Below are 20,596 nucleotides of genomic sequence, written 5' to 3' on the forward strand. Positions count from 1 at the left end.
GAAAAATCACCTTTCTCCCCAGGTCTGCTTTATAATTTCAAGAACAGGCTTGGCATGACGTGAGCCTCCCTACCAGTTACACCATGGGCCAGCTTGTGCGGTAATGTTCTGAAGCACCGAGCATTTGGTCTTTAGTGATTTGGCTATGTTCAGGGAGGAAGGGGAAACATCTGAAGTTATTTTTACTTTTGCAAGTCTTCTGGTTGTACAGGGTGAATACTAGGGTGGGTCAAGTATTGTCTGGAACCTTCAGAGTTCTTTTTTTTTTTTTTTTGCATGGCCTCATTTCCGTCTTCCTGTTGCTGGGAAGGAGAGCTAAGCATGAGAAACGCGTGTTTACAATACTGGACCATCCTGTCCAGCACAAGGCTCTCTTCAAAAAAAGTATGATTCACTTCACCCACTGTACTTTGGATGCCCCATTCTTCTGAATCAAATCATCCTTCCCTGAATATTTTCAAATTGCATATTTACTAGCCTAAGTCATAAAAATACCACCCTCATTTGAATTGCATCATGGCTTAAAATCTCCATGGGGACACCAAGGGAAACCCAAGTACTTATTTTTGTATTTGAAACCACCTCTTAGAATCCCACCAAGCCTCTGATTGGAAGGCATCTCACTCTAGCCTCCCATACCCCCTTCAAAGCCCCACACTAGTTTTTACACATAAGAGTTTAAGTACTATCTACATTTTTCAATCACTTCACAGTGGTAACTTGTTTAATTATAAAATGTTTTTCTATTAATCTATATATTTTCCAGAAGCAACCAAACATCCCTTTTTTTATGTGAAAAAGCCCTTAAGCTTCACTTGGTCTGTGGTTTTTGAACTACAATATAGAACAACAACAAAACAAACAAAAACTCTTTAGTTTTAAGGGGCATCATGTCATCTTTGCTGTAGGACTATAGGTAAATCCTTTGATTTGTCCAGTGTATTAAAATTTGGAACACTGCCTTCAATTAACCATAATTCATTACTTAACTGTTAAACCTTTTCAGTCTTTACGGAGTTAAATGGTGTTTCTCATTAGATCTACAATTAGGAAGTTAGGCACAGGTAATTCACTGAAATGACATTTCTCATCTACCCTAGGGAAAGATTAAATTGGAAGCTATTTAATCTGATTCTGTGGAGTAAGGAAACCAAGTCAGACTCCTTTCTTGAGCATCCAGCCAGTTTTGTGTAAGGTGTCACTCAGCCTGAATTAAAATAAAATCTGTTTTTGTCAAAAGCAAATTTTTAAAAACAGCTGGGAGAGAAAGTCAGTCTGCTGAGCTTCATTTTAAACTCTGAACAGTAGTGCTAATGAAAAAAGTGTGCACCCCAGGTTTGGGCCATGCTGTAAATCTAGCAGGCCACAATAAAAGTTAATACATGCAATGGCCAACATTTTCTCAGATAACGTCTCGAAGTAACGTCTGAAGGCACATCTGCTAACTATTCGACACTCATTTCCCAGGACTTTAGTTCTATTAGAGGGGCTATTGACTTACAGGGCACCCCTCTGACCATCTGCTGCAGTCTGCAAGCCAAGATGGCACTGGGTGCCTCCATTACTTTCACACTTATGGTCGGCAAATTATCTCTGCAGAGGACCAGCCTGCAGTCCAGATGGATGCTCAATTACAACCTCTTGGAGCTGCTGATAGATTTACATCCAGAGTTCTGCTGGGCTATTATTTCCCCTCATCCCTTCAGCAAACAGAGTTTTGCAAAAAATGTAATCTGAGACAGTATTCTGCCTTCTCCAGAGCTGTGATTTTTTTTCCCACCCAAATGCGTCATACACGCCATCCTCATGAATCTTTCGGTAACCGATGGCTGTGCCTGGGCTGCATTCCTCCACCTCAAGCGCAATCGCTGAGGAAGCCTCTGAATCCTAAGAATTTACCCATTTCCTAACCGAGTTGCGTGTAAAATGACTCGGTCAAAGCAAGCGTGGGGCAAGGTTTTCTTCTCCACAGTGCAGATTAATGACTACACAGAGGGGTTTCCTTCTACAGCAATTAGCATATTGAGTATTTACTGAACCATAGTCCCAGACACTGTATTAGCTCGTTTGATCCTCAGCACCTCCCCGCGCGGTATACACGTTACTACCCTCACGTTGCAGATAAAGGAGATACAGAGAGGTCGTGTCACTTTCCGGATTCGCTCAGCTAGCAGGCTGCAGACTCAGGATTCCCACCGCGCGGACCTCACCCCGGGTCCGCTCTGACTCCCCACATGACCCGGGCTGCGCGCTGGAGGATCGCGCCAAGACTGTAGTTACACGTGGCGGCGTCTGTTTGCGCCGGCCAGAGGTGTAACTCCTGAAGAATCAAAGGCTCGGCCCGAGACGTTGGAGGTGTGGACAGGGGCACAGAGTGGGGCATGGGTCTAAACAGCCTTCACCTTGTTACAAAAAAATTCAGATAGGGCGGCGTGCTTCCTTCCTGTCGCCGGCCCCGGGACTCTGGCGCGCGGGCGCCTCCTCCCGAGCTAAGGGCGTGGGCATTTCCATGGGGCATTTTAGGAAACCCAGACCAACGGCCCAGCACGTGAAGGCACACTGCAGCCTTCCAGCAGGCGCCCCCACATGCAAGCGCTGGGGCTGGCTAAACAGCTCCAACGCTCTCCTGGCCCGGCAACCACCAAAGAGAGACTTCCCTGGCTAAGCCTGTTATTTTTCAGCATTTAAAATATTTCAACAAAAACGGCTGGAAACTAAGACAATTTTTTGGTGAATTTACTTTCAAGTAGTTAAACAACAACAACAACAACGACCACTATGGTCTAAACAACAACAACGACGACGACGACGACGACGACGATGACGACGACCACTATGGTCTGAACATTCCTAAGTAATAGACTCTCAAGGGGAGTCAGCGTTGATTTTTGTACTTGGATGGTGAAGGACAGCCAGTACGGAGCCCGGAACGGTCCCCGAAGGCGAGAGTGGAAAGGAGGTCGCGCCGCGCCCCTTGGAGTCAGAGGCCACAGCCTGGGATTTAGAATAAGAATTATAGGGCCGCTAGTTCGGCTGGGCAGGAAGCCAATCAACCCTGAGCCCCCAGGCCGGCCTTCGCCCGGAGCCTAGGCTGGAAGCTAATGTGGTTTCACTTCATCAGTCACGGTCGCCCCTCAGCCCGCAGCCCTTCCCGGAGCCCACCCAGAGCACCAGCCCGCTGTCCCCAGGAGTCATTACCCGAGATTAAGACCTCCCTCCCCGGACTACGACCCTTGTTTTCCCCACACTCCACCTCCTCCACTCCAAGAAACTCGGGCGACTCGGTTCCGAGTCTCCTCGGACAGCGCTGCAAAAGCACAGAACGTCAGGCATCGACTTGACAAGGCAGGGTGACATTTCCTCCGAGGCAGGTCCCCTCCGCAGCTGGCTCCCGAAGCCGGCCCGACGGCAAGGCACAAATCTAGCTTACGTGTTAGGATCATGGTGTCCGGCTTCTCTCTGCACATCAAGCGCTGCGGGGGACGACAGGCGCGCAGGGGGAAATCGAGGCAGCACCAGGCAGCTCTGCTCCAGCGCCGGGACCCACGGCGGCACTTAAGACGTGCGCCCTGGTGGTCCTCAGCGCATCCTTGATCGCCACTCCGTGCCCCTCGCCAAGGCCCCAGAAAGCAGGCGGAGTTTTCCAGAGATCGAAAAGGGACAGTGCTCAGGGAGCAGGGCGAGAAGCCCGGGAGCGGGGGCTCCTGCCGCAGGGGAGTTCGGCCATGACAAGGATCGGAGAGAAGCTCCTTCGCAGAAGCGGCTGGAGCGCTCTGCCTCCCGCGTAGCCTGCTGGCCTCGCCCGGCTGAAGCAGCACTCACCCACGAGGGGAGGGACCAGGCCCGGCGGGTCGCCTCCTCCTCGCCGCCAGTGTCGCCAGCAGGGGCCTCTCGCAATTCTCAAGCCCCACCTCGCTCCCCCGGCCCCGCCCTTCAATGCCCCGCCCCTCACTGCCCCACCCCGGCCCGGTCCCTGTCTGCCCTGCCTCTCGCCTCCTCCCCACTGCAGGGCTGGCCCGCCACCTCCTCAAGCAGTCCCCTGGCCCCGCCCCTCCTGGCCCCTTCCCGCTCCTCCTCCGCCCGGGGCTGGAATGCTTTGCCCCTGCCTGAGGTCTGCAGGGGGAAGCGCCTACAAGTCTCCAACTATTGGCCTAGCGGGGCAAAGGCAAAGGTTAGACCCACAAGGCATTTACTTGCTAGTGAGGTTTGGGCGCCACACTGGGACAACGCGCACTTTCACTGTATCTTTTTACTGGTAGATTTGCACACTTTTTTTTTTTTTAAACCTATGTCATTCTGCCCTTCATCCTGGTAGGAACCGCATAAATTCCTGGGAATGGAGACGAAGTGGGGAAGAGAGGGTGTATGAGTGTTTCCACACCTTTAAATGGGAAGAAGTGTACCTGTCCCTCGGACATTCATCATTCACTGCTGAAGAGTGCAGGAATACAGAGCCAATGTAAGTAGTTGACATTGCTGTAGAGAGGGACAGCTCTTACTCAGCACGTGTTGAATCCGCTGTGTGCAGTCATAGCCAGTGTTTTCCAAACCACGGCCCATGGGCTATAACCCAATGCAGCTCCTGTAACTGGTAGAGTGGACTGTAGTCTGCAGAATTATAATCTCTCATGTTGAGAATCTGCATTTTTTTACGAGCCCTCAGGCGATTCTGATGCACTGTAATTTGAAGGCCCCTTATATAAAAGGAAGCCTCATTTTAAAAGATCACAAGTGACTGCAATACCTAAAATTTTTAAATACTCAGAATTGCGTGAAAATTTACTTTGGGGCTAATTGATGCTTTCTGCCTATTACCTCTGGGTAAACAAAACTACTAACAAAAACTCATTCATTCAACAAGTATATCCAGAGCATTTATTCACCATGTACCAAACACTGTTCCAGGCTCTGGAGATAAAGCAGTGAGCAAAAAAGATAAATTTCCCTTCCCTCTGGATTTACTTCCTAGTGGGGAAGATGCACAATAAGCAAAATAAGTAAGTGAAGTATATATAGTGTCTTAGATGGAGGTGTATAAAGCAGAGGAGGGGACACAAAACCTTAGAGCTAAGTCTGTTTTTAAATAGGGTTAAATACAAATGGGAAAATTTAGTCTCTTAATTATAGTTTAAAATGGACTGATTTCATAGCCATGTCTTAGATTACACACACAAGATTCTTTTTCACCCTACTTTTTCAAAAATAAAATAAAAATGCTCACTCCACCACTGACTCCCTAATTTACCCAAAGCAGAACTGGGCTCTGAAGAGTGGCATCTCAGGGGTGCATGGGGCTCCTCTACTTAACAGGTATTTCCAGGGCTTTGACCTGCTATAGCTGCTGGGGACACCGAGCTAAGCAAGGGCAGACCTGCCTCAGCCTGCTTAGAGTGTAAGTCTGCTGAGGAAACAACAGGGTCTTATGAAAAAGAGGTGCTGTGAAGGCCTGGGAAGTGGGGACCTGGCCTGGCCCAAGAAGACAAGAAGAGGGAACTTCCCTCTGAAGTCTGGGAGAACTGTCAAAATTCCCAGCGTTGCCAGCAAGGAGGAGTGTGATTCAGGGGAGGCTGGAAAAGTAAGGGCAAATTAATTCCCTGCAGGACTGTATTGAGGACGTTTTTTTTAAAATCCTTAACAGCAATAAATAATGAGAAGCCATTTTAATCGAAGAAGGCATCCTTTGATCAGATGTGCATTTTGAAAATTTCTCTCAGGATGCAGTGGGTACTTCAAACTTAGAACATAGGAATATGACTATATCTCCTAAACACACAAACTTTGCTTATTTGTTAACAATCCAAACCTTAAAAATATTTGTAATCTAAGCATCTCCTCCAAAGTATATCAGTTCTCAGAATAAGCTCTTAATGTTTATTATTAGCTGGGTGAAATTGTGTTTTAACTGAATTAGGTTTCCGGGAGTCCTGATGTGTGCCTCCCCACTACCACTAAGTATTCATCTTTCCAGAATAAAACCTGCCAATCTTCTTGTTTCTTCTTGTCAAGCCTCATTCCTTTCTCTTTGATTATTGATGTTGTCTTCTCTGGATCTTCTCTAATTTCACTCCACTTCTCTGGAGGTTTGTGGGATGTGGGATGCTCATTGTCTAATAACACTAATAACTCCAGACACACTTTCCTTGGTGATGCATTGGTTTGCATTTGGCCTTCCCTGAATGTCATCATCTTCCTTTCTTTGGCTTATTGATACAGCCTGTCAAATCCCAAATTCCATTTTATAAATTCTACTCCCATTAGAAATGGACATACTACATTTTGAAGACTGCTACAGTGATAGAACAGTGGTTGAAAGTTGGACTTTTGAACAGGCCACTTACCAGCTGTGTGATGAACACACTGTTTAGCCTCCCAAACTTCAGTTTCTTCATCTTTGAAAAAAAAGGTTGAAATAATGCGTATCTCACGAGGTTTTTAATGAGGATTGAGTAAGATCATGCACATCAGTGCTTAGCACATAATAAGCACTTGATGAAGCTAGACATTATTATTATTATATATTACTAAGCCATATATATAACAAAGCCATGCAATTTGTATTTAAATAATCATCCAGGAGAAGATGAAAACAAAGACAAGACCTTGACTTCAACCTTTGTGAATCTGAGAAGCCTTTACAAACTGGGGGAAGGAAGAAGTGGGAAAGTCATTAAGAGTTAAACAAACAGTGATCCTTTACCAGATGAAATAGGGAACCCAGGACAGCGCAGAGTCCTTCTTCTCCATTTAATCTACAACTCATCACCTTCATTTGTCTGTCATAGGAAGATGCCATGAGACTGGGCTTGTTAGCTGACACATGACATGAGATTTGGGTACTGAAACACTGGAGTCTTAAGCAGCAGGGATTAATGTAGCCCATTTCCCCACCAGCTGTATACCATACTCTGAAACCCCTTCAATACATGAGATTTATTAAACAACAACAACAACAACAACAACAACAACAACCACCCTACAAATTACACCAGGTTTTGTTTCTTTTGTTGCTGCCCTTAATTATCTGTTCTCAATGGCAGGTTAAAACAAACAATGAAGAAAGATTTGCCCTGAGGACATCTGCTGCTTTTCACTTCCCTAGGCACTCTTCCGCAGTTCTGGAGCATCAGCTTCCGGGAAGCTATTCACAGGGATAGCCACACCCTGTTCTCTACTTGACAGTCTTCACATTCAAGTGTCATACTACCAAGGCAAGAAAAAATCACATAGCCAACTCCTAAACTGCCTGACAGAAAGCTGAGTGACTTGAGTGGGTTACTCTCCGGTTCCTACTCTATTTTAACAAATGATATTAGATATCATTGCAATTGCCCAAGGGCACCCTCTTGCATTTTTCCTATTTTTTTTCCTATTAAAAAAAATAATAAAACTCAGGTGTCCGTAGGCACTCAGGCAGGTAATGCTGGCAAGGAAAAAAAGCTACGGTGGGGTGGTAAGAAGTGAGGAACCCAGGACCCCTCCAAGAGGGCAGTGCTACTGAGGCTCATTTGGCTGTTGGCTTGTGTTACAGCAACCCATTATTCTGGGTTTAAAGGTTTTTTTCAACAGCCCCTAGATTTCTAAATTTTTATACCACATGTCCCAATTTTTAGATGCTGGCAACCAATTAAAAAAAATTGAAACCCATTCCAAGTAATTTCAACTTTGGGCTTCATTTAGCCCTGTAGCAACTAGTTTAAGCCTTTGCTCCAGTGATATAAGCCAAGCAATCTCTTTGGAAATTTATTTCTCTCCCATAGGAACTAAAACACTCTTGTGCTTGGAGAATGTTGTAATGTAATTTGTGTTCAATGGAGCATTGTGAAATGAGTGCGGAAAATAGTTTATTTGTAATGTTCAAAGGAAATATGACAAACAGTAGAAAGTTGTGAAAATAATTTATAAACAGTATCCACTTCAGAGAAATAATTAAATTTGAAATTTAATGACTGGTCCTTAAAACATTTATTTATGGTTAATTTTCTGTGACCCAAGTCTGAGTTCTCCCACTGTCTAACCCTGGTATTTAGCCTTTTCAGAAATATTTGAAACTCAGATGCCAGGGATGTAGGATAGGGAAAGAGGAGAAAAAGAGAGGGTTTAGGAGCTGAAATAAATTAGCCTTCTTTTAATTCGACCTAGAATAGCTCTCATTCAGTCAGACCTTTTTTTAGACTACATATTTTGAACAACTAAAGTTTAAAATACGGAGAAGGTTACTTGGTCTATCAGTGACAGTTTTAGTTAAGAGGGGATAAGTCCCTTGTTCCTGCATAAATGTAATATAAATCTACTTTCTGGATAATCACTGAAGCCCCAAATATGAACCAGCCTGGCATAGAACTTTTATCATTTAACAAATATTTATTAAACCCTAGAAAAGCCAGTGTGCTGATGCAACAAAAATGAACAGTAATGACTAAGTCCTAGGATATCATGTACTGCATGGTGACTATAGTTAATAATACTGTACTACATATTTGAAAGTTGCTAAGAGAATAGATTTTGAAAGTTCTCACCACAAGAAAAAAAATTTTGCAATGATTTGTGGTGATAGATGTTAATCAGACTCATTGTGGTGATCATTTTGCAATATATACCTATACTGAATCATTACGTTTTACACCTAAAACTAATATAATGTTATATGTCCATTATATCCAAATTTTTAAAAACTTCAGTAAATGACAAAAAAAGAAAAAAAAAAGAACATAGAGGGCTTGGAGGAGAAAGCTCTTAGGTGAAAAGTCAAAACAGGTATGGTTCTGTGATAGTTCACTGGTGGGTTGGACATACTGAATTTTCAATCCTGATTTGAGAAATCAGTGGGCATTCTTTCCTAAGATAATTACTGTATTCACAGTAGATTCTCCTTTGAAAGGCTATTTCATTTAATAGCACAGGTAGTTGATCAGCCCAAGGCCTCACTGCTGAAAACAGCAGAGAAGTGACCCTGGGACACTAGTCAGTGCCTCTGCCGCCCCAATTTCCAGTGGATCTTCCATGAGGATTCTGATTTTTTCAAGAGGCCTCTGACAACATGAAGATCAAGCTAGGGAAAAGTAAAAATTGTGATTCTTTTTGAATCCACAAAAGAAACTGGGCTACTTCCTCATTGAATTCGCCAATTTTAATGGCATGCTTTTGATTCTTTATTCTGACATTTTCCTTGATTTAACAGGTTTTTTTTTTTTGAGCTTATAGCAAATAATTTATTGAAAGCTGAGGATGGACAACATTATTTTATAAGGACTGATAATATTTAATCTTTTGCTTTCTTATTATGTAAATTTTATGATTATAAAATACTTATAGCTAAAGTTTCAGAAATATGGAAAAGTATAAAGAAAAAATTAAACCTGCTTATAATCACACTACCAGAGGCAACTGCAGATGAATTACATTTTTATATCTTTCTTCCCAGTCTGTTTTTTAAGGACAGATACTTTATTGTACAAAATTGGGATCATAGTATATATTGTTTTGTAATATTTTATTTCACTTAACATACTTGAAGAATATGGCTTTTTATAGTTGCTCCATATTCTGTCTTATGGATACATAACAAATTAATCAACTAATGTTGAACTTTAGACTTTTCACCATTTTTTCTTTATTGAACATTATTGTATAATAAATTCTAAAGAACAAGAATGATAATTTCCTTGGGCATATTCACTTACTTTGAATTAAGAGGTCAAAGAGTATTAGAACATTTGATATGTACTTCCAGGCTGGCATCCATAAATTTTTTTTTTTATCTATTCTACATTTTCACCAGTGTTTAAATTTCTTTTCACATTAAGTATTGCCAGCATTATAATTTCTGTTTCTATTGCTATTTAATTAGCAAAAATATATTATCTCATTATTATTCAAGTCTACACTTGTTTGAATACTAAACTGGATAATTTTTTATTATAGTAAAACATCCATAACATAAAATTTATTTTAACCATTTTTAAGTCCACAGGTCAATAGCATGAAGTACATTCACACTGTTGGGCAACTATGATCACTAACCATCTCCAGAGCTTTTCCATCTTCCCCAGCTGAAGCTCTGTATCTATTTAACAATAATTCCCCATTCTCCTCCATCCCAGTCCCTGGTAACCACCGTTCTACTTGTTGGCTCTAGGAACTTCATTATTCCATGCACCTTATGTAAGTGTAATCATACAGTATTTGTCCTATTGTGTCTGGTCCTTTGTTATATTGGTTGAATATTTTCATGTTTATTAACAGGTGGTAATTTTTAGGTAATTAGGTAATTTAATTCTATAGCTCTTCTTTTTGATGAAGCGTTTTGTCTTTTCTTAAACATATTAACTATCTGTCATTTATTATAAAAATATTTTTACTAGTTTGTTAATTGCCTTTTACGCTTATTTATGACATTAAAAAACTAACAAGATTAAAACAAAATTCAAAGATCTTACTTATTTGTTCTTTTTAATGATTAACTAGAAATTTACTTAAATAGTTTTCCCTATATGGTATGAAGCCAGAAATGCTAAGACACAAAATCAGTTTACAAAACAAGGTCATTTAATGGGTGGGATTTTTGCTTTATTTCTAGTTACAGGTTTCATTGTTTACTCAAAGAAATATTCTAGCTGTCTTATTTGATTTTCCTATCTCCTCTAGCATCACAAATAGATGCCTTTATGCCTCCATAAAGATCCACTGCAAAAGGCTGGCAGAGTCAGGGTATAAGTTGGAGACCCAGAGGTACTGAATTTTTGAGAAACTTTTTGATTTTCAAATTTTCCATATGTATGTATGTGAGTGTGTGCATATATATCTACTGATAAATAAATCTTGGAGCACCTAAGAGGTTTCTGGAACTAAGTCCAATGCCAAGATAGCCATTTTTTAGCCTTTCACCTTGTGGGCAAAAAATTATTTTTAGTATTGCTCTCTATCTCCTTGTTCAAAAGAGCCATTCATGTGGTTCCTTCTAAATTCTGACTTTTAAATCAGTATCATTTGAAAGCAATCTGCTCAAAGAAAATTCTCTACCATAGTTTTGAAAGTCTACATGAAATCACTCATAAGTTTGTTTTCACTAAGGACATGGTTTGTGTTCATTTGAGTTGTAATGTGTTGCTTTTCTTCATAGTAGATTTGGTCTTAGAATAAAAAATAGTATGGCATGGGTTTGGGCAACTGCCTGAAAAATAATAAACAGTTCTTTTTCTCAGCTGCTAACTACAGCATGTTGGCCATTACAGTGTTATTTCTGGAAACCCCTACACAGCTCCAGATCATTAACTTACTTTAATGGCCAACAGGAGAATGAAGCTGCAGTTAGTCGTCAAGCTTGGCTTTTCATGCATAACTAACTCAGTCAGTTATCTCTTATGGATTTCGTTGAACTAAGCTGTGCAGGAGGGAACTGCAAGGCAACAAATAAGGCATTTTTAAAAGTAGTCCTGGCAATAAGAATCACACATTGTGAAAGACTGACGTTTGAGGATGTGTCAGGAGATAACAGACATGACTGGATCACTCTTACACAAATATTCTACTGTTGGACAAACAGATTTTTCTATACTGATTATGGTCATCTTTTTGATGGGTTGACATAACAAACATAAAATAAAAAGCAAAATAAAAATTAGAAAAGCCCACTGAATTTCATAACAGAATTCTCCAGATCTGAATTAGAAAAATGAATCTGTGAGGGTCCTTAAGTCCACGCATGGGTAGAACAAAGAATGCTGATCTAAATCATGTTCCTGACCTGGTCACATGTACTATCTGTGGCCTTGAGCTGCTCACATAATAATATCTCTTGCTCTTTGGTTTATTTTTAAAATATATATATACACACATATATAATATATGATATCCAATGAATTATATATTACATACATTGTATATAAGTATGTATATTTTATTATGTAGACATAAAAATAGATATAATTTACACAGCAAAACAAGGATACTGAATCATTTAAGGATTTTTAAGTTGAATACACAATATAATTTGGATCTGCATACTGTTATCACAGATAAGGAATTCAACTCTGAGAAGTTATGTAGCTTGCTTGATTTTTCTGCTAATAACAGGGAAGCAAGAACTTGAATCTGAGTCCCTCTGAAATGATAATCATGTCTAGGGCTTTAAAGTAAAACTAAGTGAACCTGGAGCAGGATTTCAGTTCTCCCCTTTCCTCAAATGTAAAATGAAGGGATTGGACCAGATGTTCTCTCAAGTCCCCTCAGCCACCTGCAGGCTCTAGTTTGTCCCGATTTATAGTGTAACACTGAATTTATATTCACATTCACTTCCTTGTATAGGGCTCTAATATATCCAACCTTAAAAATTCCACTAATTTTAAAAAAATGGTGGAAAAGAAGGAGCATCCAGTCAAGGCCATCAAGCCTCACACCAATTCAAAACAGAACACAGTGGCCCACTGAGTGTACTGCTGCAAATCCCAGGATGGCACAGGCTACGGTAGAACTCTTTTCTCTTGACAGCTGGTTTCTCATGTACCAAAGCAACATTTCTCAGAAATCCACAAGTAAAGCTTTTCTCCTCCCTGGACAACTCTCTTTACTATTACCGAGGCCTCACAAGGTATGTGGTGTGGTCCTTATACTTGCTCATGAAATTCAGACCATGCAGTTTGGTTTGGTAGAATTTCAAGGCTCTTCAACTCAAATGACCTTCTTAAAATCAAACTCTTCCTTTTCCTTTTTTTCTGTGTCACTGCTCTAATTTTCCAATTGTATTTTGATTTTAATCTTCCCACCCAGATTTTTAAACAGAGTGTTTCTATTTGTATGATTTCTTTCACACTTTTCATTAAGAGTAACTTTCCATTTTTCATACATTTAGTCTCTCTTCTAAATTTATTCTCCCTTCCAAGAAACGTATTATGATTATTATAAAAGAATATGAAACCACCATCCCCAAGTATTACTGATAGAACATTTTTTACCCATGCCTTTCCTCACAGCAACACAAACACTTTTAAAACAACTATCAAACTAATAAAAAGATGACAACATGTGTGCTGGCTGTCTTGTTTGTATGCACTACAACCTGCTACATCTGAGCCATTATCTGTATGGTGTGTAACAAAACTCTTCATTTGCACAGTGCTCTTAAATACAAATTTCATTTCCTATAACAGGAATTCCTATAGGAGTGAATATAGACAGTCAATAACTGAGCAAGATATTTTATTGTATTTTCTTCTAATCTTTTTCTTCTCTCATCTTCCTTCTACCCTCTCCCCCAATTTTTTTTTCTTTTATAGCCCAACTATTTTACATTCTGGAAAAGATGAAACTATGAAGGCAGTAAAAAGATCAGTAGTTGCCAGGGGTCCAGGGGTTAGGAGGGAGGGAGGAATGAATAGGTGCTATATATAAGAACTCTGGGGGCAGTAACACTACTCTGTATGATACTATAATGGTGTATACTTGTCATCATACATTTATCCAAACCCATGGAATGTACAACATCAAGAGTGAATCCTAACGTAAACTATGGATATTGGGTGATAATAATGTGACCCTGTAGATTCATCAACTGTACTAAATGTACCACTCTTGTTGGGGATGTTGATAAAGAGGGAGGCTATGCATGCGGGGGAAAGGTTGGGGTTATACGAGACATCTCTTAATCTATTTCTTAATTTCTCTGTAAACTTTCGTCTGTCAGAAAATATAAAGCTTATTAAAAATGTAACAGAGGCTTTAGGAGGACAAGGAATATCAAATTATAAGGTCAAACATAAGTGTTTTGCTGTCCTAGAAAGAATAAATATAGAGAACGGAGCAAAGATTCAATGTTTGAGTTCACAGTGACTGAGGATTTTTCAGAACTGATGAAAGACATGAATTCACATGTACAGGAAGCACAAAGTATACCAAGCAGAATAAATACAAAGAAATCTACACCTAGGCAGTTGCAGAATACTTTAAAAAGAAAAAAATCTCAAAGAAACTAGAAAGAAAAGAGAGATCACCTGCAGAAAAATCACCTCAATTAGACTGATGCATACTTCACAACAGCAAAAATGTAAGCCAGAGGATATTGGAATATCTTCAAGTTGACAGTGAGAAACAGAGAGAGAAGATAACTTTGAACTATGTGCCCATAAAAACAAATTTTTAAGAAAGAAGGTGAAAGACATTTTCAGAAAAATAAGAACAGAAGAAGTTAACCACCAATACATCTTTACTAATGGAGATTTTGAAAGATGTACTTACAGAAAAGGGAAAATGACCTCAAAAGTGTGATGTTCAAGGAAGAAGGGAGAGCAAAAAAACTGGTAAAATGCAGGTAAGTTGGGGAAAAAAACTATCTACAGAAAATAGAAATGTTGATAACAGGTCTAATTTGTAGAGGTTAAAAAAAAACTACAGAGACAACAGTAAGTCAGGAGGGAATAATTGGAGTAGAGTGTTCTAAGGTCCTTATATTTATTTTTTGAGTATGCATAACAAAATTTCAAGAATAATCTCTAAAAGAACAGAAATAGTGTGTTACTTCCAAACTAGTATAGGGAAAAACTGGAATGAGAAAGCAAAGAGATTTAAACGTTTTGAAGCAAAAAAGGCAAAGGATAAAGGCATAGGAGAGAGCAGGTCAAATGAAAAATACAAAATAAGGGGCATATATGTTCAAATAGATCAGTATTTATCAGTACTAATAATAAATATAAATGGTCTCAAGTTGCCACTTAAGAGCCAAAACTGATAGATTATTTTGTTCTCCAAAAAAAATAAATAAATAAAAACCTAGATATATAATGTTTACTTGAGCAATTAAAAAGATTGGGATATGGAAAGGCTGAAAGTAAAAGGATAGAAAATATACCAAGCAAATACCTGAGAAAAAAAATTAGAGTAGTTACATAAATAGAAATAAAAGGCTTTAATTCAAGAGGATTATAAACAGTGAAGAGAGTTACTACACAACACTAAAAAGCTCATTTAATAATGAAAATGAAATTATTATGAAGCTGTGTGCCCCTAGGAAAATAACCTCAAAATTTACAAAGCAAATATTGGTAGAATTAGAGGGTGAAACTGACAAATATCATGTAGGTGAGAGATTTTAACAGACTTCTCTGAATTCTGGATAGGCTGAGCAGACAAAAAAAGTAAAATAGAAAAGTTTTAATGACTATGTGTTATAGATGATCTGTACCCATCAATTAGAACATATACACTCTCAACCCTACAAGACCTGCAACCCTGTAAGACCAAACAAACAAAACAGAACAAAACCACTGATCATATACTAAACCATAAAGCAAATCTCAACACATTTTAAAGAAGTGGTATCATATCAAGCACTGTGGTGGTTTTAAAACATGTCACAAAGTCTTTTGCAGTCCTCTTATCAAATGATGGAATCAGTGTCCCCTCTCCTTGAACCCAAGTGGTCCTTGTAATGTTCAATGACTGGACTGTGGCACAAAAAACTGCTTTACTTCCAAGGTGGATTAGAGGTCCTGTAGCTTCAGCAAGTTTTCTTTGGACACTTGCTCATGCTGGAGTCTTCCATGTAAGAAGTTTCGCTATCCCAAGTCTCTGATGTGGAGCCTCCAAAAGGAAAGGCCAGAGAGAGAGAGAGAGAGATGCCGGAGGAACTCCAGCTGTTTTAGCCCACAGCTGTTTTCAGTTTTCCCAGCCCAGGCACCAGTCATATGAAAGGAGAAGCCTTTGAGAGAGGCTAACTCCAGCTAACATTTGACTGCAACTGCCCAAGAGACCCTGAGGAATGCCACGGAATGCCTTGCTGAGTCCAGGCAATTCCCAGATCCACGAGGAAAATGCATAACCAACTACTGTTGTTTTATGTCCCTGTCTTGGGATAATTTCTTATACAGAAACAGATAACCGGAACAGTCACATTCTCTGATCAAAACACAATTAAGTTAGAAGTCAATAACAACAATATACATTTTAAATATTTTTACCTATAATTTTAAATATCTTATGATTCAAGAAGAAATTATACTGAAAAAATTTAAGTACTGAATGAAAGTGAAAGTAATGCATATTTAAACATGTGAAATACAGTGGAAACTAGTGTTTGATGAAATATATACGCTTAACTGTTTATATTAGCAAAGAAGAAAGGCTAAATATTAATTAAGTACCCAGCTCAGAAAAACAACAAAATTAACTCAAAGAAAGCAAAACAAAGGAATTAATAAACAAAAGAGCAGTAATTAGTATAAATTAGAAGATATGAAAGGCAGGGAAAACAAATAATGAATAAACATATGGCAAAAGGCTTTGACTAGTTAGTAATAAAATAATGCAAATCAAGACCATAATTAGCTACCATTTTACGTATGCTGTATTTACAATGAAAACGCATGACAATGCCAAGTGTTGTAAAGGTGAGAATCTATATATATTGCTGGTTCAACCTCTTAGGAAAACAATTTTACATTCATTTTAAAGCTGAGCACTGACTATGCTATGATCCAGTAATTCTGCTCTGAGGTTTGTACCCTAGAGAAACTTCTGCATCTGTGCATCTAGAAAACTCAAGAATGTTTACAGTTACATTATACTAGGAAGAACTGGAACTAATCTAAATGTCCATCAACTGGAGCGTGCATCCTTTAAAATGGCATATTTACACAGTGGAATATTACACAGAAGTGAAAATAAGTGAGCCATAGCTACATCAACAATACGGATAAATCTTTGAAACAATGTTGAGTGAAACAGCATCATTAAAAATAAAGTGCTTACATGGAAAAAAAATGATAAAATGTGAAGAGAATGATAAATTCAACATTCAGGATTGTGACAGCCTCTGGTGCAAGGCAGGGAGAACAGACTAGGAAGAGTGCATGAGTAGCTTTAACGGGAAAGGTATTTCTACTTGTCAGTTAGGTTTTAGGCTAACAGTCGTTTTATTATTATGCTTTAAAATTTATATTCACATATATTTTCTTGTTGGTATTAAATATAATATCATTAAGATTTTAAAAGAGAAATAATGTTGGAGAAAGTTTATTACAATCATAAGAAAATCAACTTAAGAGTCAGATCCAGATTTAAATCCTGAAGCTGGCATTTACTTGCTGCATTACCTTGGAAAAGTTACTTTATCTTCAAATCTTACTTTCCTCATCCATTACATGGCAATAATAATACCTCACTGGGTAGTTGTGAGGATTAAAATGGACTATGTTTATAAAGGGCTCAACATATACTTATGAACTTGGTAAGCAATAGGAACTAAAACTTTAACTCAAAATCTGTTTTGGGGGTGTGTGTGTTTCATCTGTTTAGGCTCTTCAAACACTAATATTTATAGCTGTATTGTATTACACTGCCATTTTACCTGTGTCTTAAAAAGATTCTTTCTCTTTTAATTATTGTACTAGTTATCTTCTGTTGCAGTGTTATTATTGAAAAGTTCCAGACCTAATGAACTAGTGATAATGAAAATAATAATCAGTAACTTTTTAATATCTGAATTTGTCATTCAAAGCAATTCCCATATCCGTCTTATTTCTTCCTTTTTTTCATTTATTTTCATTTGCATAATGAAAGCTAAATAATATTAATAATAACAATAATGAAAACAATAGTAATAGTAATTTTACTCAGTAAAGGGACATCTACTTTCCAACTACTTTATAGTTTACTCCTGTCACTTAGCATAAGACATGAGTCTTCCATATTTATTTCTGTTCTATGTTTAAAAAAAAAGTATGTCATATTGCTATTGCTCATGCTATTAGGATGTTTAAAGTCGGGAGGATAAAAGTCTAAGATAGGGTTATGAAAAGGTTTATAATATTCCTTAGCATAACATTCAGAGGGAAAAGCAAACCAGGATATTTAATCTGGAAGTGACAAGGCATTCTTGGTTAGTTTTGACTTAATCTGGTCCTGAGATAGCCCTGCTCCTAAATGGCACTTTGAAATCTACATGGAATTTAGAAAGAATGAAGGAACACTCACAAATGCGCTATAACTTTTAAATCTCTCTGGGATGATCAATCTAATGCTAGGCAAGATGAAGGCAAAGGGCTTTTATTAGCATCCTCCAAACAGTGTTAAATATGAATCAATCATCTCACAATTTATATATTTTTTTCTTTATTTCCGCGGTAGGGTGGGTTTGCATGTCTGTGTCATGACTTCAGTCAAAAAAAAAGGTTTTCCTCATGAGGCTATAATAGAAACTGAACATATCAGTTGTATCTCTGGGATTCTTCCTCAGAACTAAGCTTTTAAATAACAATCTCAGTCTCCTGGGGGAGTGAGAGATCTAACCAAAAATGCTGACCTAAATAAATCTCCAGTGCAGAACAGAAGAAAGGCAAATTTAGGGAAGTTAAATTAGTATGCGTGGCTTTCCTTTTCCCTTTTCAAAATGAATTGAGTGCTTCTCTGTACTAACAGCTTTGTGACCCAGATTGTTCCGTCCCAGCAGCTTTTATTCCCTCCAACACCAACCTTACATTTTAAAATCCAAACAAGAAGTTCTTTCATGCTGATTTTCATGCTGACAATGCTTAACCTGTGGATACTCCACAGTTAGGGAGAAGCAGGGGCCCTAACCTGGAAGTTACATGTGTGAAGGAGCAGGTCTACTGCAACTGAGGCTAAGGGTTAAATGGTGTTTGCCAGGAGGATGTCAGGGATGTAATACACCTGATTGATTTTGGTTTCTAGGCCACTAACAGCCAAGCAGGGACTATAGGGAGAAACTTCAACTAAATTCTGAGTGTGTGTGTGTGTGTGTGTGTGTGTGTACACTGGTGCTTGTGATACATAAATGGGGCATGAACATGCTAGTACTTCTTCATAGAGGGCTTAAGAGATTTTTTTCCTAAAGACTTCAGCCTAACCTTCTAGCCTTGATGTGCTCACTTCTCACTCTTCCAGACATTTTCTGGACAGCAAACACCCAGTTGATCAGTAATAGGGTGGATAATACTTTTTTTTTTGATACTGATAGGAAATCTCGCAGCAGAAACAAAATACTAAAGGCACAGTCTTAACTCCTAGTCTCCTGACAAAGCTGAACTCAAGCAAAGTTTCAAAGCCCCTCCATTCGCACTTGTTCAAATCACACCCAAGAATCAAGCTGTTTTTCCTAACTTCTTGCCCATATATGAACCTATTATTTTCGTTTAATTTCCCTGAAATTTCAAAACAGCGCGACTAAGCTGCCCCATTATAGTCTGAGCTTAATAATTGCCTCACTTCCTGCTCTCAGAGCTAGCTCTGAAACAGTCTCTTTCTTTCCTAGGGACAAACTTTCTGACTCCACTTCTCTTGCTCCCTAGCCCTTTGTTGAGGCCATGCCCCCCTCACTGTCAGTTCATCACATCTTCATATTTGTTCTCTCTTTATTGGCTCCTCACCTTATTCTACACAGTCTGGTCCAGGTCCTGCCTGGTTCTGTGCAGACCCACCTGCAGTTCACTCTTCCCAGACAAACAAAGACAACATTAATGTTTCTCAAGGGCTCTTTTATAGTTGAGATTTTTTCCTGCATCTTCCAGAAAGGCGAAAAGATCTGTAAACCTGGCCAGCCTTACCACCAGTCGGAAGAACATCTGTACAGAGGAGGGAATGAGATATAAAAAAACTGATATCCCAACTGCCAGGGGCTGGAGTAAAACAGGAGACTGTGAGACCAAAGGCTCCATTAACTGTCACCAGGGTCATTGGGCCTCTTATTTGCACTTGTAGGGGGAAGGCGTTGCCTAAATGAATTACTCTCAGAGTCCGAGACTGAGACTTCACGCTGCTGGTAACCACAGCACTTGTCTGTAGAACTCTTCTGAAGGATGCAGCAGGCATTTCCCAAGATCTGTCAGCTCTGGGCCAGGATTTAATCAGCCATTTGTCTCTGAAGGATGTAATACTGCCCATAAAACTAACACCACCTAAATGTCTTTTGTAGTTTAGGGGTGTGTGTGTGTGTGTGTGTGTGTGAACATACATCCATCCCCCAACCCTCTTAGCAGCTTAAGGGAAACGTATAGGAAAGACAGGACTATGCGTTGGGTTGGGGGAGGCTCTATGACTTCTTTTATTACTCGTCATCTATTTCTAACAACCATTTTTTATTAGAAGAAGTTTAATGAGTGTTTTCTTTTAAAATTCATCTCACCCTAAATGTAATCAAGGAGTCATAACCAAGGAGCACAAACACAGAAGAAGAACTGTAATGGCTTGCCCAGCAGGCCCAATTATTCCTTTAAAGGTATATTTCTTTATTCTAGTTGCACTCGGCAGTGATTGAGAGGATGGTGGTTAGTAATAAGGGTTTCATTGTCTCTTCTTCCCCTTTGCCCGCACTCCAATTGCTCACTCCATGGCACTTTACACACCCTCTGGAGGATCCCCGGTGTGGAAGCCTGGTCATGTGCTCTTTGGTACAAACACGAGACTGGGAGACACAGGACCAGCTGGCTGTAAAAGAAAGGAGCTGGGGATGGCTTTAATATCCTGTTAGACAGACGCATGACAGATTAGCGGGGAACTCCTTCCTTCTCAGGAAACCAGGCCTCTGGCTATAGCTTTGTAAGAGCTCCGTCTTAGATCTTTATAAACACTTTCGCCCTGAACTTTAAAGGAC

At 39.4% G+C, this 20,596-nt stretch overlaps 1 protein-coding gene across 8 annotated transcripts in view; it reads right to left on the minus strand.

The window, feature by feature from the left end:
- DLC1 (DLC1 Rho GTPase activating protein) overlaps window positions 1-20,596 on the minus strand; it is a 344,822-nt gene that overhangs the window by 39,034 nt on the left and 285,192 nt on the right. The window contains exon 1 of one of the 8 annotated variants that reach the window (XM_006183133.3): window positions 3,431-3,909. The exons of 6 other annotated variants lie outside the window; for them this stretch is intronic. In XM_006183133.3, the coding sequence (XP_006183195.1) occupies window positions 3,431-3,467 (37 nt within the window). In that variant the 5' untranslated portion in view covers window positions 3,468-3,909. Of the gene's footprint in view, window positions 1-3,253; window positions 3,390-3,430; window positions 3,910-20,596 lie in introns of those variants that run through there. One more of the 8 variants, XM_014557923.2, reaches the window with a different exon arrangement.

This window comes from Camelus ferus, chromosome 26, assembly GCF_009834535.1.
Source record: "Camelus ferus isolate YT-003-E chromosome 26, BCGSAC_Cfer_1.0, whole genome shotgun sequence".
NCBI lineage: Eukaryota > Metazoa > Chordata > Mammalia > Artiodactyla > Camelidae > Camelus > Camelus ferus.